The 22,112-nt window shown below is 43.0% G+C and overlaps 1 protein-coding gene across 2 annotated transcripts; it reads right to left on the bottom strand.

Moving 5' to 3' along the window:
- Window positions 1-313: 313 nt before the first annotated feature.
- Window positions 314-21,650, bottom strand: LOC141083614 (protein NDNF-like). 2 transcript variants are annotated; one of them, XM_073567958.1, is made up of 4 exons: window positions 21,508-21,650; window positions 10,908-11,092; window positions 4,619-4,719; window positions 314-3,516 (listed from the first exon to the last, which is right to left on the bottom strand). In XM_073567958.1, exons 2-4 carry the CDS (start codon window positions 11,051-11,053, stop codon window positions 2,147-2,149), a joined length of 1,617 nt encoding a protein of 538 aa, XP_073424059.1. In that variant the 5' UTR covers window positions 11,054-11,092; window positions 21,508-21,650; the 3' UTR covers window positions 314-2,146. The 2 variants fall into 2 exon arrangements, with proteins under 2 accessions (XP_073424059.1, XP_073424060.1); XM_073567959.1 differs by lacking the exons at window positions 10,908-11,092; window positions 21,508-21,650 and adding an exon at window positions 5,310-5,442.
- Between the last annotated feature and the right edge of the window lie 462 nt (window positions 21,651-22,112).

The following is a 22,112-nucleotide window of genomic DNA, read 5'->3' as shown; positions in this document are numbered from 1 at the left end:
GGTGTTGGTAAGGCTGTTTTTTAAAAAAAAAATTTTAAGGCATCTTAATCCAAAAGACTGGCATATCAAATAGCAGTTTTGATGACTTTCTCCTAAATCTCCTTGTTGTACAAGAATCACTCTTGGCCCATTATAGTCTCTAGACAAAGGTAGCATAAAAGTAGAATTCATGCTTTTTTTTGGTCCATACATGGTATCTCTTTGGATGTTCTCTAATAAGGGAAAGAAAAACATTTTCTATTTGTACAAAGCAAATGAAAGCTGCACAAATAAGTATATAAAAGTATATAATAAAAGAATACAAACAACACTGTACATTTGTATCCTATCCAGTATCTTATTAATATAATAACATACAAATATAATACATTATTTACAGCAGCCTGCCACCTGGGAAAGTGAAATAGTTGAATAAAAGGATGGTCTGCTTTTTGATAAAAGGATTCACCAAATAAAAGCTGATCACAAGTTATGATCACCATTGATCACATGCAATCCACAAAGAACCTGGCATGAAGTATTACATTCTTCGGCAGTGCCTCTGCCAGCAAGTATTGCATTCTTCGGCAGTGCCTCTGCCAGCAAGTATTGCATTCTTCTGCAGTGCCTCTGCAGGTAAAATGAGGAATTGCATGATGCACATTAAAATCAATTTGCTGTACATGACCTTCAATGAGAAAAAGGCATTTTGTGCCCTCCGCTAACAGATAAAAGATCCTAACTGAGTACTCTCGTCATCAAAAAGTTGATGCTAAAGGGAATCTGTCAACAGGTTTTTTCTATGTAAGCTGAAGACAGCAGGAGATAGAGGCTGAAACACAGAATTCAGGGATGTGTCAATTGTCATAGTGCGTGCTGTTGTTTACTAACTGAAGGATTTATCACTAAGAGATAAACATTGCCGGACTAGCCGGCAATGCCCCCTCCTGTGATAAGCAGCTCACTGTCTATGAACTTTGTACATGGAGAGCCTGGTGTGGGCGGAGGCAGCTTTCTCAGCTCTGCTTGTGTCAGAACTGCTGCATCCAGTAAACTAAGTGATACATCATTGGATTCAGCTTCTTTTTGCCTACATTACACTGCTTTCAGATGAGGTGATAAAAATGTGCAGACAGATTCCTTTTAAAGGGAACTTTACAGCATGATTTTCCCCAGGAGGTATTAGAAACACTTTATCAGCCTCCTAATACGGGTCTTAATGATGCCTGTGTTAAGCATAAATGTTACATATGTGTGTTTAAAGGCAATCTGTTAGCAGGTGTTTAGTATTTGATCTGAAATCAGCATGATGTAAGGACATAGACTCTGATTCTAGTGATGTGTCACTTACTGGGCTGCTTGCTGTCATTTGATGAAATCACTGTTTTCTCTGCTGCAGATTTAGCAGAGCTCAAAATGCTGAACTGTGTATAACCCCGCCCACACCACTGATTGGCAGCGTTCTGTGTACACATTATAGTCACAGAAAGCTGCCAATCAGTGGTGAGGGCGGAGTTACACAGAGCAGTTGACTAGGAGGCATGAGACACCTAGTCCTGTAATAATAATAATCTGTTGATAAAACACTGGGTTTTTTTGACACAGCAACACACAGCCCAGTAAGAGATACATAAGAATCAGGGTCTCTGTCCCGACATTGTGCTGCTCTCGGATTACACATCAAAAAGTTGCTGACAGATTCTCTTAAAATCCTTCCTGATATCCCTGCCTACAGGTAGCAGACTAGTCTGGAACCACTGTCAATCAGATTACACCAAAGAGCAACAATGATTGAGAGTGGTCCCGGATTATTCCACTATCCAGAGGCAGGAAGAGCAGGGAGGATTTAGCATAGTTTTCAAACATGTACTTTTTAGGCAAAACATAAGGATCATTAAAATGGCGTTAGGAAGGTCCTAATTTTCTTTTAGTGGTGAATCCTGCTGTCAAGCCACCCTATATATCACAGAAAAAAAAAAATATATATATATATATATATATATATATATATATATATATATATATATATATATATATATATTGTTGATGACCTCCAATCTTACATCAGAATAAAGTATAAAGTGATTGCTCGTAACATCTTGTAAAAAGTTAAGGCATGAGAATGTAGCCAGCAATGTTCTTGAGGTCAGAAGTCCTCCTAGTTAACTCAAGTACACCATTCCTGAGTCTTTACAACCTGACTTGGGAACTTTATTGTGTTATTATGGAGACCAATAAAGTACAGATCTACGAGATAGGCTTTTCCAGGTTTCAGATCAGTTATATGCTCTTCTGAAGTTGTTTGACTTCCAGCATGTCGGCAAACCACCTTCTCTGCCCTTGACCTGGTATTGGTGTTTAGGCAGCTGTTCTGGTGCTTGTGTATCAGCTTTAAATCCAAATGATGTTCTAGGTGCCTGACGTAGATGCAGTACTTGACTCCAGGACCACTTCCAGTCCAGGTCACCGAAGCTGAAGAACATGATCTCTTAGATATGGACATGTTGATGTCAGGAGGTAAGTTGGAAAATGGCAAATGACCGTGTGTGGTTGTAGTGAAGAGCTTCACCAAGCCTGGACCTCCTCTACTTGATTTTAAGCTGATGATAATGCTATCCTTTGCATTTCCCAGAAGTTTGAAATTGTGAGCTCCTTGAAGACTCCTAGAAACTTCAATTCGACCATTGACCATGATTTGTATATGAGCTTTGTGTAGGCAAGAATGGACAAAAAGCCATTTTAGTCCACGTGGAGATGGATCGATGCTCATTATTTTAACTCCTTTACGTTTCAAAAAAATGTTCACCATTTCTTCATCGGGAAGTTTTGGTAGCTGGGATTTTTGTTTGGGTTTGGTCTCCGCAAAAGAACCAGTGTAAGCCACACTAGTACCATCCTTAGGGTTCACGGCAAATACATCAAAGTAGTAAAGACTTTTAGGCTTTAGACCGTAAATAGTAGCATTTAGAGAAGTCCCCACACATATTCTTTGACCTCCAGTCGAGGTTTTAGAAGACAAAAAGTTGTCATCCCCCATCATCCCTTGGACCTTCTTATAGGATATTGGGTAGGAATGTACTTTACTTTTGGACTTGTCTGTAATTATTTTCAGTGATTTCTTAGCTTTGGTATCTAAATATTCTTGATGATAGTCAGGTTCTCTCTTTGCATTTAGCTCAGTGGCACACAATGTCTTGTAGTTATGTCTCTGATTAATAAACAGGCAGTACTCAAACTCAGCCCCAGTGGATCCCAAGCTTGATTCCCAAGACAAATCAACTTTGTTTTCTTCCACCAAAACAACATCTACCCGAGGATCCTCAGGGAGTGTAGGCCATGGGACTGATTCATCTCCTTGGGTCCAGACAAAGACCTGAAAACTGGTGTCCGACTCAAGTGACATGAAGTCAAGAAAGTAAAAGCCTTCAGACCTCGCTATGGATGAGAATGATTCTTCCCCATTTCCTTTGAAGGAAAATATTCTTTGAGGGCCCATGTGATGATACTTTTTATAAGGGATGCGATGTTCAGAATATTCTAGAAGAAAAAGAATAGATGTATGGAATTATTTATATAGCTAGAGTTGAGCAAAAAGATTTTAGGGCAGACATTTCAGAAGTTTGTGGCCACCATACTAGAGCTTTGCAATCCCCTTGCTACCTGTTGGCATCTCTGGTGCGAAATCAGATTAGTGGTCCCGAAGTAACGTCATCATTCACATCTCATGACACCACATTGGACCTTCTAAGAGAAGAGGTGCTGGGGATGACAGAGTTAAGGTCTACATACACATTAGACTAAAGTCAGCTAAACCTGCCAAAATCAGTGGGATCAGCCAACAGTCTAATGTGTAGAGGACCCTCCTCACTCACCCCGACAGATGATGTAAAGGAAGAGAAGGATCCTACCTGTAGAATATGGACAATCTTTTTGTTCTTTGAGAGATTATCCACTATTCTTAACATAATAACGTGATGATCTCTGGGTTCTGATTGCTGGAATACTAAGCAATCCCAAGAATAGACTCCTGAACACCAAGAATGGAGTTCTGCAGTGCCCCATCTTAAAGGGAGTGGAGGTACACATGCTTGGCCTCAACTCCAATTTTCCAAGGGACTGCGGGAAATAACAGAGCGATGTACCCTGCTTTCTCTGGCAAAGCCTCGTTCTTAGTATCAATGAGAATCCCAGTGATCGGACTCCCAGTGATCAGCAATTTATCCTATAATATATGGATAAGGGACAACTTGTGATTTTGGAGTGGCTAATGCTTACCTCCCTGGTGTAGTGTAATGAATAAGTTGATATCATTTTTTTCCAGAAACAACAGCACTCTCATCCACAGTCAGCTCAGCCTCTCAAGTGAATGAGTTGAACTACCAGACACATCCAGTGGACAGGAGTGGTGCTGTTTTTCAAAGAATAGGTAGAACTTTTTTGTAACCTTAAATAACACCCTTAATTAATTCATCCGTTCAGTGACATGCAGAATTGTGCTTAGGATATGATTTCCTCATCCACTATAGTATAAGGATGGAAAACTCGGGGCAGATGCACGTTCATGCTCTGGTTCATGTCAATATGCATTAAATCTGCATGTCATGTATGTAGCATATCATTATTGGATGTCACATCGTACCCTGAGTGGAGAGGACGGACAGTGTCCACAGGATGGGCGATTCACAGGGCGTCACTCTTATCGTTACCGCACTTTGACTTTTGTTCACCGTGAAGTAATACCTGCAAAAGAAAGGGAAGAGGAGGACATCGAACCCTGTTATATAAACTCAGAAATAGGAAAGAATTATTTCTTACCAATTAAGGAATTCTATATGAAAAATATAAATGTAATAGAAAATAAAGAACCTAAAAAGGAAAAAAAAAAGAGGTCCGATTCATCAAAACCAGCTCACCAGTGAGTGGCAAAGCAAGGGGGCAGGAGCTACGGGGCAGTTGCCAAATTCTATTAGGGTGTTAAATCTTGCACCTAACTTCAAGTGGTGTCATAGGGGCGCAGTCAACGCTGGTTGAGCAGCCAGTGGCTGCTTTGATGTTTAGTTCGGTGCCACCAGTTCCTTTGCAGAACACAGCGGTCGAGATGTGTTTGTCATTGGCTATTGCATTCTGCATGGGCAGCGAATGAGATAACAAAGGTTTGAGTAGGTCGCTGCTTATGCAGAGCGCAACTAACTCATCTTGACTCCTGTACTCTGCATAGGCAGCAAATGAGATGATAAAAGCTGCACCATGCTCTTCCTCTTATCCCATTTCTAATTTTGTGAGACAAAATACATAGACATGGCTACCGCCCTCGGTCACTTTATACGTACCCTGCCTCTGCAGCCGCAGCTCCCCAATCCTCATCACAGACCAGTGATTGAGCCTAGCCAGAGCCATGACCTAAACCCAATTGAGCATCTCTGGAGAGACCTGAAAATGGCTGTCCACCAACGTTCACCATCCAACCTGACGGAACTGGAGAGCATCTGCAAGGAAGAATGGCAGAAGATCCCCAAATCCAGGTGTGAAAACTTGTTGCATGATTCCCAAGAAGACTCATGGCTGTACTAGCTCAAAAGGTGCTTCTACTCAATACTGAGCAAAGTATCCGAATACTTATGACCATGTGATATTTCTGTTTTTTTTCAGTCAAGATGGGGTGCAGAGTGTACATTAATTAGAAAAAAATGAACTTTTTTGAATTTATCAAATGGCTGCAATAAAACAAAGAGTGAAAAATGTAAAGGGGTCTGAATACTTTTCATACCCCCTGTACACAAGAAAGAATCTGCATGCATTTCTCCGTAAGGGAAATATAAACTTGGTGCGGTGAAAGGAAACCAAGCGGTTAACGTGGACTTGGCGATTTTTCTCCTATGTGTTTGCATTTTGTTACTGGGAACAAGTGAGTAAACTTTGTCCTAAGGCAGCCCTGAAAGTGACGCATTATCACACGAAAACATCACCTCTGTGTGTACCAAGGGGCACAGGAATGGCAGATGCAAAGGTGCGACATATGACTTGGCAAAGCTTCCAGACAATGTCTCACCAAGTTATCTAATAAACACATTTGTGCACAAATATATGCAAATACATATGAACAAACTTGTGCAAGAACATCTCAAACGTTTTGCAATAAACCATGAACTTTGTATCAAAAGCTTTGTTTTGATAGTAGAAATGGTGGATTATGTCAACGTTACATCAAGATTTCTTTGGAAGTCAGTGTGCCACAGTGACCCTCACCTTTTGTTACCCTCTTGCCAACTCCCCCTTTCTAGTTTAACAAAGTTACCTCGAACTGTGATCGCCTGGTGATGTCTCTTTCTGTTCATTGACACATCAGATTTTCATTGCAATTTGGCGCACATCTCTGAAATCATGCACCCAGGCCTTATAGGCTGAATCAGGCGACGTGATACCTGCTGAAAATTAGGGAAATAGGTGTCCATGTTGCTACCATGAACTGCCTCAGCTCTAGACCTTGTGACGAACCCAATAATGCTTTACCGCTCACCATTTCTGCTAAACTGGACTCTGTGACAAACTTAGCTCTACTCTACCGCTCACCAGGTTTTCTATATTAGACTCTTTGCCAAACTCAGCTCTGCTACATTGGTGAGTCAACTCTGCTGTTCTGCTCCCAGCTCCACATTTCAATTTACTTTGTAATATGTACAACTCTGTCATGGCTGTTGCCATTTTCTCAACTCTACTTCATCAGGTACTGTGGTTCCCGTTGACTTCTCTTTCCATTCTGCCTCCCCAGCACTCAATGTTCCATCTGAATCTTAATGCTGCACCAACATCATCTGTCAGTGCTGTAGAATAATTGCTCATTCAGATCACTGACTCTGAGGATCACTTCACCAGATGAGAGATAACTGGTAATTGCCAGGTTATGATTTGTGGGGGTCTCACTTCTGGACTCTCTTCTGATCCCGAGAATGAAGGGGCCACAGTGTTTTTCCTCTACACAGGGGCATTTCTGGCAACGACTGCAACACTGTTCCATTGACGTGAATGGAGCCTGTTGTAGGTCTCTGCATAGTCAGGTAATCAGTAGCACGCACCTCTTCAGGGGGTAAATTGGGAAGAAGACACAGTTCTTCAGTCCCCTTCATTCTCAGGATCAGTGTGGGCTCAGAGGTGGAACACCTATTGATTAGTAAGTGATGACATCTTAGGGATATGTGATCATTTAATAAGATGGGATTACCCTTTGCACCACATACCCCACACTGGCCATATACATCTTTGATGCGCCAGTTTGTTTGTTTGCAATTGGAGGCATGAATTGGATTCTTCCAGATTCACCTAGTTGTGATATAGCTTACTTTGGAGCATGCATGTTGGGATCAACAATGCACACCTCTTTTTTTGCCTGCACGAGGAAAATAAAAAGAGGGAGACCCTCAGAAATGAGATAGTCAGCCTGTACTTGGTTAGGCCAACTTTCCTATAGTGTGTATGGTCAGTCTTGCACCGCGAGCCACAGTAACGAGACAAGAGAACTATGCCCCTTTAAAAAAGCCATACATATACTGCTCCACTAGACAATGCCAGCCTCAGGGCATCCACAAACAAGGCCCAAAAGGAAAATTGTGTGGTGGCTGCAACTGTGACAGGGCACGCTGGACTGACAATGTAAAAGGATGTGCCGTTATCAGCATTATCGATGGCCACCGTGGTGAGCATTCTCAATTCATAGTAGTTTTCACTGTAAAGTGTGTGGTTAAAAGTAAGAGGGTCTCTTGGTGCGTCCATGAGTGGAGAAAAGAGTGGAATCACTCACTCTGCCACCTAATTATTCTTCAAGTGAGGCCGTATACACCAGGTGTCGACCAAATGGTTCTTTTGGTGAAAGCTATCTTTCCCAGTTAAATGGGTTGTCCGGGGCTTTAACATTAATAGCGTATCATTAGCATAGGTCATCAATGTCTGATCGGTGGAGGTGAGACACCCAGCACCCGATCAGCTGAAACTACTCAGTTATGAAGCTGGACAGCTCTGTTGATAGAATTGTTGCCCTAGACCGGGTACTACACATCTGCCCACTTTTTGCTGGAATAGGGGGGCGGGTGTGCAGTACCGGACCGCAGCCATCATACGGGCAACAGAGCTTTGCTGTGTAGCTCTGTAGCTGAGCAGTTCCTGCCGTAGCCAACACCGGGAATAGCTAATTGGCGGGGGTGCCGTGTGTCGCACCAATCAGACATTGATTACTTATCCTAAGGATAGGCCATCGATGTTAAAGTCCCGGACCACCCCTTTAACACATCTCAGCCAGGTGCTCCTGTTTGTTATGAGAGAGCCAATGCCAAGACTTCTCTGGATCCATTTGTTCTCCCTCCATCTGACCTCACTCTGGACAAGAATGAAAGAGAACAAAAAGAAGAAGAACAAAAGGATCAGCTGTTGAAATTCAATAAACCAAATCCTCCTCTCCCCCAATATCATCTGTCGATCCTTCCGAAATCAGCTAGTTCAGATGACTTTTATACAATGTGCAAGTGGGCCTTAGTGGATTTCATGGCCCACAATAAATGTAATTCCCCATTTAATCTATAATAGGCTAATCTGACGACATCCTGAGGAAGCCGAATTTCGGCGATACACGTAGGAATTTCTTTGTCCCTCAAAAAAAAAAAAATCTTACAATTTAAGTCCCTTTTCCTCTCCCCTGGACTAGTATGTATCCATTTTACTTATTACCGGTACTGCTAATATCATATTTGATACTGTGCTGTTTTTTCAATTGTTGATTTAGTCTATATATTTTCTTGTTTTTTGTGCATTTCTTGGTCATATGTCTGCCTCACAGTTCCAGGTGGTCTTCCTTGGATATGTACTGATGTCTCATTGTTTGAACTTAGACTGTTATTCTCATTGTGGAAAATTGGTTTTAATTTGTCTGTATCTGGTGTTTTTTGCATTACTGAATAAAAATACTACATTTTGTGATTTTCCTTTCGAGTCTCTTTTTCTTCTTCTTGTAGTCTATTCTAGTGCTAAAGGTCCCTTCCAGAGGGTTTTTCCACCAAACATATTCCACAGCATGCTAGTCACAAAAAATCCATTGGCTTTTAGCCCAAGTGCTGTCACTCTTTATTGAAATACATGGTGAGTGGGGGGAAGGCCTATAACAAGTGCCATTAATGGAGTAGCATGAGGATAAAAACTATGGTTGCTTGCTTCCTAAACTAAATGTCACTCATGCAAAGGATGATACACTGTAATACCAGGCACTATCTACGGACAAGAGTGGCGTTGTTTGTCAAAGCATTGTGCCCATAGTAGTGCCCATGAGTTCCTGAAGCCTGTTAGTCACAAAATATCATGATTAATGGATTCTACAATGCACGGCAAGGAACTGCGGGTAATAAAGTGAACTGTTTACAACCTTCTGCACTATATGGAAAGAGACAAAACAGACCTATTACTCATGACATCCGCCCTTTTCAGAGTAAGGTAATACAAGGACAGGACTGAGCTATGACGAGTAGACTATTACTGTGTTCCTCGTGACGACAAACCCACCACAGTGCTGAGAAGTTCAGTGGAGGTAACACCATGCAAATCCTTTATGTGACCACAATAAAAACTTCATGTTACAGTAATACAGAGATATAACATTAAGCGCCTTGGCCCCCATATATAATTTGTAACAGGACCCCCAGAGATCATTTATAGTACTTATAGGCCCAGTAGGACCTGGCAGGAAACCCAAGACACCTTATAGTTGCAGCTCAACAATGATAGAATCATTCTACATATAGTAAATTAAATCATGTTGATAAAAGATTTCCCTTCACTTTTATGGCATAATTGATGTTAAAGAAACACCAAGATTAGAGATGAAGGATCAACGTTAATCTTGGGCTCACTGTTTGCCAGTGTGCAGGATTTTCTGCATGTTCCTAAATCAGTCTTGTAGAAAGAGAACACAAGCATCAGACTCTTTATGATCTGTTCCTTTTTGGAAAGAGACCATTTAAGGGATGAGGTTTAGCCAAGGAGGCAGGACCTAAAATAAATTCATCCTACTCAGGCTTGGACTGGTCCACAGGAGAACAGGAGAATCCTCTGGTGGGCCGCTGTGCAGGACTGGGCCACCACCCTTTTATATTAGCAGTACTTGGCACAATATACTTGAATATCTTTGGACAGACAAAGGCAACATCTTATTTATTTAACAATCTACCCAGATCATTGTTATATACATTTTTACTTGAGGATAATATCACATTTGCATGTAGCTGAAAAGTGGAGACCTGGAGTTGGTTACTGGTGGGCCCTTGGCACCCCAGTCTGACACTTCCTACTGCATATTGGTCGATGGACGGGAGCCCTGCAGAATGCTTACTTCTTGATGGCATTCATGGCTCCTCTTTTGATTAGCTGCCCTGGCGTAACATCATAGTTGACAAACACGATGTTGCGCCAGGCCAGCAAATCGAGAGGAGCCATGAATTCTGTTAGGTAGGAGACAGTTCACTGGGCTTCTGTGCCTCAGCTGCGCAGTAATAACCTAGCCACGACATGATTGACAGCCAGGATGCAATGCCAGCTATAGTAGGACTAAAGGCAAATTGCATGCATGTGCAATATTTTGAGCATTTTCACCACTCCATTTATTCTCTATGGGGCTGCTGAATAAAGTTGAGCGCAGCGCTCAGCAGCTTCATAGGGAATGAATGGAGCGCACTGCTACTCCATTCCTCCTTCTGTTGCTCCATCAGGGTCTCAGCGGTCGGACCTCCACCTATCATATGGATAAGTGATAAAACAGACCCTTTCAGTTTCATTCATTTGGCATCATCTATCTGGAATAAGTATGATGATACCATTCACCTTGTGTCTGGCATTTACTGACTCATCTTACAACCCTAGAGGAGACTATACGAGTGGCTGCTTACAATGCTTACCTGACTGGCTGGTCCAAGGGTAGAAATCCATCCACTCTCTGTCCCATGGGAAGAGGCCTCCTGATATCTCCCAAATGATTAGAGTGGGCATGGGCCATACAACCCACAAAACCATAGAGAAAAAGGACTAGGATCACTTTCTCCATGACTGAAGAGTATTATGCTTGTACATAGAGCAGTCCGCCCTGCAAAGAAATTTGACATATGTTAGGTATGAAGGTCTACGGCACAACATTTTATGTCCTGTGTATTGAAATAGAACACAGTTCTTCAAGGGATAGACTTATTTCTATAAATCTGGCAATGTAATGCCGATTCATCATCGTTTTTGCGCGCCTAATGACTCTATTTGCATCATATTCATTAATATATTATTTTCCTCATTTATATAGCGCCATTAATTCCACAGCATTTTACAGACATTATCATCACTGTCCCCATTAGGGCTCACAATCTAGATTCCTTATCAGTATGTTTTTGAAGTGTGGGAGGAAACCGGAGAACCAGGAGGAAACCCACGCAAACACGGGGAGGACATACACATTGAAGATGTTGTCGTTGGTGGGATTCGAACCCAGAACTTGGAAAGATAGTGAAAATCCAGCACTTTATTTCCAGTGTGAACAAAAACAAAAAAAAAAAACTTATTGCAAGTAAAAACGTAGAAACATTAAAAAACAGGACCTCATGGAGATATTATCACAATTATTCCCATAAAGTATGGATAAAACAATATAACCTCATAAACTCCGGATACAATATAATCACACACACTTCTCCTAGCTAATTATAGCAGAAAAAGTCAACGAGTATTTAGGAAAAAATATGAACAATTTTATTGAAACATATTAAAATAACACCAATAAACAGAGTATCCCACTAAGCAGGCGTGTAACACGGGGTTAAATAAAAAAGAAATGGCTCAGATCAAAATACAAGTTTAAATGGCTGAAAGCATATACTATCGGCCTGCAAGTGTCCTAACACAAGTGCATCGTGTTCCAGTGTTCGCATATACACAATACAGACTTGTTACTACACTTAAATAGGCTCACTGCATATCCCAACAAAGTAAAAGTGCTTCTAGTGCCTAATAGTGCAAATCAGGCAAAAATATGTCCTAACACAAGTGCGTCCTATAAGCTCATAAAAGTGTTCCAGTGCTAGCAGATATGCAATACAAACTGGTTACTGTGCTTGAATAGGCTCACTACATATCAAAACAATATACAAAGTGCTTCTAGTGCTTTATAATGCAGATCGTGCAAAATGCCTGCAATTAGAACTATGCACTGTACTCACATCTGGCCGTGTGTAAGCAAGGTTCCCCTGGCCTGCCGCCTCAATGCGCGTTTCACGGCTTCTTCCTCAGGAGGCGTGATACTCCGTTTATTGGGGTTATTTTAATATGTTTCAATAAAATTGTTCATATTTTTTCCTAAATACACATCATGGAAATAGCAGCAAAAACGTACATGTTTCGAACCTGAATTTGTGGGCAGTTCTTAATCATGGCAGTTTTTGTTTTTATTCACACTGGAATTCAAGTGCTAGATTTCATTAACTTTCCAAGTGTAAAAAAGTGCAGTTTTAAGTTGTATGAATGCAAGAAATGAGCCACCAAAATTACTATAATTGCAAAACATTGGAATTAGACTCCACCCTAACCACTCCCCTGAGTATCTAAGTTACACCCCCGAGCACCTAAAACTCTATTTCCTATTGTCAGTATTTACATACTAGGGAAGCAACTGACTCGTGCCATTCTTACCACAATGGAGCTCTGACTTAGCCCATCCTTACAAAATTGCCAATATGAGTTTGTTGTGGGATCACACACTACATAGGTAATGTTAGCAACTGAGGAAAAGAGAAACTAAGGTAAGATTGATTCTGGTCTCTTACACTAGATTGGAATAAAGTTTGTTTCTTTTCTTTCGAATAAGAATTTATTTTTAAGGAAATATTCTTCGAGACTGGGACACTGGTAACCTTTCCACCGACTATTTACTTAGAATTTTTATTAGCTAGATATAGGAGAGATCCAGGATCCAGAACCGTCAACTATTAAACAGAGCGGAAAACAATTATTAGGACCATATCTGAAAGGCATGCATTACATAAGAAGCTCATAGATTTTAATTGGAATTGTGCAATACCTCATTTTTACTGTGGAGGCACTGCAGGAAAAATTAACAGTTGCTTCCGGTTTCTTGCACATAGCTGGTCGTTGTAGGTTTCAGCAGGATGCCACTATGTGATGATCTAATTATCAGAGTACGAACCCCTTTAGCTGATGAGTTTTGGTATGGACATATTGCCAATATAAAATATACTTGAAATTGTTCTCATCACCAACAACCACTATGGCCATAATGAGGGATTTGTTAGTGGCTGTCACGTAGCTTTTCTGCTTGAGAAATATCGGCATGGCCAGTACCAGGTTTCTAAGAACCCTTGAGTAAGAGAGTCCAATTTTTCACTTACAATTTTTCGTTCTCACCTCCCAAGGGCTATAACCTTTAAAATTTTTGGTTGATAATGTTGTGTCAGGGCTTTTTATGGGGTTAAGAGATATTGTTTTTATTATTACCATTTTGGGAACTATACATCTTTCTGATCTTTTTTCTTTACATTTTATTGTGAGGGAAAGTGATAAAAAAAACAGCATTTCTGACATCTTGAATTTTGCTTCATTTCGACATTCACCATATTGAATAAAAGTTACGATATTTTACTAAATTGCACATTTACGTATGCAGCAGTGCCACATATGTACTTTTTTAATTCAATTTACATTCTAGAAATAAAGGAATGACATGAACATTTATCATTTTAAAAAATATTTTTCCTTTTATTTTTCTTTATTTTTCATTGGTCCAACTAGGGGGCTACAACGATAGGTCTCTTGTACAGTATACTACAGCAGAGTTATTATAATATTACCCATCTCCTAGGAAGCCCAGCCTGTGGCTGGGCTTCATCGGTGTGCAAACATGGTAAACATGGGGGCATTTTTTGGCAATGCACCACACAATCTTGATGCAAGATGGCTGATGGAAGGAACTAGGAAAATCTTCACCCATTTCCAACATGTTAAATGCCACAACCGGCATTCAATAGGCTAATCTGGCGTGATCAGAGTCAGCTTGCAGCAGTTATATTCCAGTGCCAGTTGTATAACACATCTGTGCTGTATGGGACAGGCTCAGCTCCTGAGCCTGCTGTATAAACACAGTGCATATGTAATATTCAGCTACCTGAAACCAGGGCAGAGTGTCGTGCGCTCCGGCACGTCCCGCCCCTGAGGATCTGATTAACATTTCTAATAGTTTGAGGCGAGACATTGATATATAGCGTTGTGCCCTTGCGAATTATACTCTTACAGGGGAAATGGGATGGGTGGTAAATTATTTTTTATGGCGTTCTTAAATGCAACAATACGTCTTTTATGGCTTCCGGGTATATTATATGAAATATTAATGTGCTGAAAATATGAAGATCTTGTTCTGTTCTTCAAAAACTCGACAAGTGATATTATTTGTTCCCTTTGTGCTGGTGCAGTTTCCATGGAGATCGACAAATCATTCAGAAGCTGGTCTCATTAGTCAGCCATATAACAAAAGGCTCCTGATAAGAAGAGGAAATTATTTTCTGAGTGTAGATTTGTGTCGCAGTGCAGCGTTTCAGCCCTGATTGTGCTTTTCATGATATATTCTTGTTAAGAAGCTCAGGTGTGACCAGAGGCCACCTGCCAATTTCCAACCGCACCCATGGCCCATCAATGGCCCTGTCAGAGCTTGCAAGAGGTTTATTAAAGGTTTATTAAAACTGCAATAGAAAGAGCAGAGTGTTATGGTGGAAATATACTGTGACTTGAAAGAAGAAGAGTCTTGAACGTCATGGAGGAAAATTATCATTGGTGTTTCATATACTATAACATGCTCTAAAATATAACATTTACCCCCAGAAAATTGTGGGGGTCAGAAAATAGAATCAGTGAAGTAAATGTCCTGCCGACGTCCACCCACTTTGTAAAGTATGAAGTGGAAAGCTTAAAAAAAAATCAAACTTTTTTTGTGTAAACAATGCCTGATCCAAATTTTGCAACTTTTTTATGCCGGAAAATTGGAATACAGACATTGATAAATCCCTCTCCTTCATGAATTTTTATACAAAAAAAAGTGTGGTTTGTGTTCACCCTTTAACACCGAAGTTATGATCTACCTAAAAAGTTTAGTAACATAATAATTAAGGTTGAAGGGAGACTTTAAGTCCATCTAGTTCAACCCATATCCTATCCTAACTTGCCCTAACATGTTGATCCAGAGGAAGGCAAAAAAAAACCCATGTGGCAAACAGTAAGCTTCACATTGGGGAAAAAAATTCCTTCCCGACTCCACATACGGCAATCAGACTAGATCCCTGGATCAACGCAATATTAAGGAAACTAGTGTATATACCCTGCAATATTATACTTTTCAAGAAAGGCATCCAGTCCCTTCTTAAATTTTAGTAGAGAATCACTCATTACAACATCATATGGCAGAGAGTTCCATAGTCTCACTGCTCTTACAGTAAAGAATCCGCGTCTGTTATTATGCTTAAACCTTCTTTCCTCCAGACGTAGAGGATGCCCCCTTGGCCCCGTCACAGGTCTAAGAATAAAAAGATCATTAGAAAGGTCTTGGTATTGTCCCCGCATATATTTATACATTGTAATAAGATCACCCCTAAGCCTTCGATTCTCTAAACTAAATAACCCCAAGTGTAATAACCTGTCTTGGTATTGCAGACCCCCCAGTTCCCTAATAACCTTGGTCGCTCTTCTCTGCACCCGCTCCAGTTCAGCTATGTCTTTCTTATACACCGGAGACCAGAACTATACACAGTATTCTAAGTGTGGTCGCACTAGTGACTTATATAGAGGTAAAATTATGTTCTCCTCCTGAGCATCTATGCCTCATTTAATGCATCCCATTATTTTATTTGCCTTTGCAGCAGCTCTTATCTAATAATTCTTGTAAGTGCTGGACACCGCTACCAGCCGGGATCTCTTGCAGTGTCCTTTGATTGGAGTCGTGCTCCAAATGAGGTAGACGCTATCTTCGCAAAGTGTCTATGTAAAACCAAGAGAGGGCACCTAAATAGGTGCAAACTATGTACAATAACAGTTCTGGACCATTCAGCGTTCATGATCTCTGCAGTTCAAGTGTGAAAGCTGCCAATATAACTGGGCAACAACTGGGAAAACAAAACTAAACCATGATGATCAAAAAAATAGGAAACAAAAGGCACAACGGTGCAAATACCCTCCTGGGTAACGAGAGTTATTTATTTTTGCCGGAGATTGCTAGTGGTGGTCTCTTCCTGGGTTTTCTGGAAACTGGTTACTGGAACTGCTTCCAGGGGAGATACTTTGGGTGTAGGTTTCTGGCAGGGTGCCCCTTCCTCAAGTGTGATTCCACATCCCTCTGATTGAAGAACAGATCGGAGATTCGGCTGGGGTCATGGATGAAGCCGAACCCCCTCTCGTGGTTCACATTTAAAACGTATCCCCAACCTGCGGAGTCCCGGGGACCGAAGTGACCGTCACGGACCTGCTCTTTCCGGTCCAAGTCAGGGCCCAGCACAGCCAACTTGCGCTGCTCCCACGCCCGCTGCTCGGCTGCCAGCTGTCGTATGGTCGCTTGGCAGTTAGCCCAATTTTCGTCTTCCTCCCGTTCTTCCCGAGACCGATCCCGGCTCGTCGCATACCGCGGCACCACCATCAGGGGCTCCGGTGTCTCCCCCGGGGGACTAGTATCCCGGTCCCAGACAAGATCTAACACAACCTGGCCATCCGCTGCGACCGCAGTACACCCCAGGGCCTTCCCAGGTGCAGGGGCATCAGACGCACCTGGAGCCTCCTGGCGGTGTGGTATCTGCTCCGGTGCAAGCATGGTGGCAGCAGGTGCCGTTCGGTGGGATATCGGGAACGGCGGTGGAGCTAATGGCGGCTCCGGGTCCGCAGGGGTCTCTGAAGGGACCTGCACGGCCGCGTCAGGTCCGGGCGGGAGCTCTTCTTCCTCCGCTTCGGCTCCCAGGGTCTCGTACAACTTCTCCGGTGGTAGCGGCAGAGAGGGAACACTATATGCTGCTAGTGGTATGGCAGCAGTTGCAGGCTCCATAATGTCTGCCTGGAATAGATCTGGTGCAGCAGCGGCGGGTACTGGTGTCGCGGGTACCGCAGGTGTAGGCCCCTCCTGGGCGCGCTGCAGATTCAAAGTCCATAGCGCTTCCTGCCTCAGTTGCAGGCGGCGCGTCAGCTTGGCTATTTCATCCTCCAGCTGCTGGCGGTTCATCTCGGACACTGGGTTGGAGCCTTCAGCCATGGCGCCAGGGAGATCCAGCATAACCTCCTCGCGCTCCGCAGGCCTCCTCCCGTCTCCTTCCAAGATGGCGTTCAGGCGTCCTTCTTCCTGTCTGAAGTCTTTTCCCGCCATTGGCTTCCGCTTCTTGGGGCGGCGTCTTCTTCCAGCTCCTCCATACCAAGCCAGTATATGAACCCCTCGGGGGGTGGGCCATGTCACTATCGCATAGTAATTCAGGCAGGGGAGGCCCAGGACAGTGCGCGGTCTTTTCTTAGGACATCCCAGGTTGTCACGCCCTTCTTCACTGCGCCAGCGGCCATTTTTAACATTCATTTCACAGTCTATCAAATTGGGTCTTCTGCACATTTTCAAAAACTTTAAGTCTTAGGCACACAGAACCCAATGGCATCGGGTCTCGTCATCCTGTTCGTGACGCCAAGTTTGGGGCGCCCTCCCAGAGCTGTGGGGTACTCGGTACCGGGCCGGTGTCAGCGGGATGTGTCACAGCAGCGGTGACCCGGTCCGTGGCCCTGGGCGCCCAAGTAATAGGGGAAGTTTGAATGGTGGAATATAGTTGATTAAATGAATAGTTCGTGACGCCACCTGTGGTGTTCGGCAAGTGAGGTGTTAAGCCGACGCTGCATGCAGATCCTCTGGGACTGGTGGTGTGTTGCAGCCAAGATGGTGTAGCTCCCCACAGGTGGAGCTGTAGTCCCAGGGCAGTGTAGATGTAGGGGTAAAGGAGAGGTGCAGGCGGTGTAGAAGCTGGTACCCCGATGTAGTGGTACAGGGTGTGCTAGCGCAGGAATAATTGGAGGACACGAGGGCATGTAGTTCCAAAGCTTTACTCACAGTCTATAGTACACACAGGTGCCTGCCTCCGTGCTGTGTCCTCCGGGTCAGGGACTCAGTCAACCTCCAGGTCAGATGGAATGCTCCCTTCCAACACTCCGCCAACATGTGCCTTTCTGAACGTCTCCTCTTATAGCGCCTTTGGTGTGAAGTACTCCTAGTACTGAGTTACATTGGAGTTCCTCCTGACAGATGTTCCCAAGAACCATACTTGTACGGCAGACAGCTGTAGCCTGCTTCGGGGACTCCCTTCTCCTGAGTTCCGGCTCTCTATCCGTGTTGCTGTTGTGCCCCCAAGTCTTAGATGGGAGTAGTGCATTTACAGCTCACCACTCCACCGGTGTCTGCTGTAGAACCATTAGTATCCATACAACCTCGGGGACCGGGCCCCGGCCTTGCGCTTAGAACTTCTAGGCAGGGTTCTCTCCTAACCCATGCCCTCTGTTCCCTTTTACTCCTTCGTTCCGTACTAGTCTCTCCTTCTTATGGAAGATCAGGTTTCTGTTCAATGTTCTCTATTTACACCTTTGGCCTGGGACAGCTCATAGAATCTCATGGCTTTCAGTATCATCTTTATGCTGATGACACACAGATCTACATCTCTGGATCAGATATCACCTCCCTACTAACCAGAATCCCTCAATGTCTGTCCACTATTTCATCCTTCTTCTCCACTAGATATCTGAAACTCAACATGGACAAAACAGAATTCATCATCTTTCCCCCATCTCACGCGACCCCCCCTACGAACCTATCAATTACAGTAAATGACTGCCCACTCTCCCCAGTCCCACAAGCTCGCTGCCTCGGAGTAATCCTTGACGCTGATCTCTCCTTCAAACCACATATCCAAACCCTTTCCACTTCATGCCGACTTCAACTCAAAAATATTTCACGCATCCGTTCATTCCTCACCCAAGAATCTGCAAAAACCCTAGTCCATGCCCTCATCATCTCTCGCCTTGACTACTGCAACCTCATGCTCTGTGGCCTCCCCTCAAACACTCTCGCACCCCTCCAATCTATTCTAAACTCTGCTGCCCGACTAATCCACCTGTCCCCCCGCTATTCCCCAGCTTCTCCCCTCTGTCAATCCCTTCACTGGCTCCCAATTGCCCAGAGACTCCATTACAAAACCCTAACCATGACATACAAAGCCATCCACAGCTTGTCTCCTCCATACATCTGTGACCTCGTCTCCCGGTACTTTCCTGCACGCAACCTCCGATCCTCACAAGATCTCCTTCTCTACTCCCCTCTTATCTCCTCTTCCCACAATCGCATACAAGATTTCTCTCGCGCATCACCCCTACTCTGGAACTCTCTACCACATCATATCAGACTCTCACCTACCATCGAAACCTTCAAAAAGAGCCTGAAGACCCACCTCTTCCGACAAGCCTATAACCTGCAGTAACCACCGATCGACCAAACCGCTGCACGACCAGCTCTACCCTCGCCTACTGTATTATCACCCATCCCTTGAAGATTGTGAGCCCTCGCGGGCAGGGTCCTGTCTCCTCCTGTACCAGTTATGACTTGTATTGTTTAAGATTATTGTACTTGTTTTTATGTATACCCCTCCTCACATGTAAAGCGCCATGGAATAAATGGCGCTATAACAATAAATAATAATAATAATAATAATAATAATGTCTTTCTCCTTCTTTCCTTTCCCGTGCCAGCAGACCCAGGTCACTGAGATCTGCTGCAGCACCTCCTTCCTCCATCCCTCTCCCAGGGATCTTCTCTCCTCTCTCCTCACAAACTGACTGACTGACCTGAAATCCTAAACCTTCCTGCTCTTTTATGTATTCTAACTCCACCCGCCTCCCAGCACGTTTCGTGTTCCAAGCAGGGAGCCACCAAAGGTGCTTTGCTACACTCCAAGCAGGGAGCCGCAGTGTGGCTTTGCTGAACTACTGTGTTGTGTGGGATGCAGGTGTTGGAGCGTGGTCAGGAGCCTCCAACCTACCTGGATGGTGGGGCACCACACCTCAGGAGGAGGTGCAGTACCTCTGTGGCAACTGAATCCTCAGGGGCGCCACACAATACCATCTGAGAGGCATCTGATTGGCTCCAAATTTATTCTGTCTTTAGGCAACGACCCCAAACATACAGCTAATGTCATTAAGAACTATCTTCAACATAAAGAAGAATAACAAGGAGTCCTGGAAGTGATGATATGGTCCTATCTTCAGCATAAAAAACAAGGGTTCCTGGAAAAGACCCCACAGAGCCCTAATCTCAATATTGAGTCTATGTGGGATCACAAGAAGAGACAGAAGGATCTGCACAAGCGATATTCACAGATTTGTGGATCTGAAGTCAATTCTCCAAGATGTTTGGAACAACCTCCTTGCAGAGTTCCTTCAAAAACTGTGCACAAGTGTTCCTAGAAGAAGTGATGATGTGTCAAAGGCAAAGAGCGGTCACCAAATATTGAACTGATATAGATTTCTGTTTTGTTCATTCGCATCGCATTTTGCTAGTTGATAAAAATATACTAGTAACACTTCTATATTTATTTTTAACTATTCTTGTTACTATTAAAAACAGTGGATGAGCTCGTTGAAAAACTCGCATTTAACAGCTTAAATAATGTTGGTTTTGGTTAGCTTTTCCCATTGCAGATTATTGCATAATGTAAAAGAACAGTAAAGACTACATGTCCTAGAACACACAAAATACGAGACCTTTGAAGTCTGCAAAATTGCCAAAGCAGCTTCCAATTATAATGCAGAGTATGTCAAATCTTTACAAAGCTACTCAATTTTTTTTTATATATAAGAAGGTTTGCAGTAAAGTGTATGGTCACCTTTAAGTTTAAGGAAACCTGGATGTAAAATTTAAGGAAAATTGCACACTGGCCCCATAAATGTGTTAAAACAACCCTGCAAATCATCAATTGTAATCTGCTTTTATCTTGCACTTCTTCAATTAATTTTTCCATGAAACCTTCAAGATCCCTGTGGTTTTATATTAAAAAAGTTTATTGCTGCAAGCAGTGTCGGACTGGAGTGCCAAGGGCCCACCAGTAGCCAACTCCAGGGTTCCATTTTTCAGCTACGTTCAAATGTGACGTTATCCTCAATCACAAAGTTATGTAACAATGAATGATTCCGTGTGTCTGTCCTAAAAATGGAACACCCATACGGACATGTGAAATAATTGCGCCAAAGTTTGGCACATTTTGCCGACAATCTAAACTTATATACTGCCGTGTGCCAAATAAATCTCTCCATTTTCAAGCGCCTTGATGTAGAATTAGCAAGAGTAGAAAAAGAGAAATAGTAAATCTGCCAAATTGCATCCAGAATTTCTAAAAATCGGGGATGGTCCTGTACGCTGCCATTTTGCTATCGGTCTAAGAAAAAGAAAACTATTTGTCTTACCTGAGGTCTGTTGTCCAGTGGCCGTATACTCTGTAGTATCTGTCCAATGGATATCCTGCTGCCTCTATTTACCTGTTCCATGTATCGGAGCACAGACAGAAATGTAGCAATGTTCCCCCGACGCGGCCGCGCCCCGTGCAGACACACCTGCAGGTTTGCATGCAATCAGTAAAAATCTACATATGATAAAAACAGGAATGCTGGCCTGCATAATAAGTATGTACTGTACCTCGGAGATATTTAACCCATGTATAGTAAGGCACAACTGGCCTTAGAAGTGCACATTTCTTGTAAGACGCTGCCATGTCCGATGACCATATTACATAGAGCGGCGGTAGAACTTGCTGTTAGTTATGTGGTTGGTCAAGGACAATAAGAGGATAAGTACTATAGACATTGGCGCAGCAGTCGCTGAGAAGCACTGGGTTAAAGTATGTGTTTGATGTGGAGGTATTAAATGGTTGTATGGTTGTAAAAGCAAAGTTAAAACACTTGTGTTAAAACTATTTCAGTTGATGCTCGAGGGCATGAAAGATGAAGAACTGCAGAGAGCGAGCACCTGTGCTATAGGAAATATCACATACAGAAAGGCGGGTGTCGATAAG

This window comes from Dendrobates tinctorius, unplaced genomic scaffold, assembly GCF_039654945.1.
Source record: "Dendrobates tinctorius isolate UK_male_01 unplaced genomic scaffold, ASM3965494v1 ptg000020l, whole genome shotgun sequence".
In the NCBI taxonomy this organism is placed as follows: Eukaryota; Metazoa; Chordata; class Amphibia; order Anura; family Dendrobatidae; genus Dendrobates; species Dendrobates tinctorius.
Note: the sequence above shows the minus strand (reverse complement) of the source record. Positions and strands in the feature narration are given on the sequence as shown.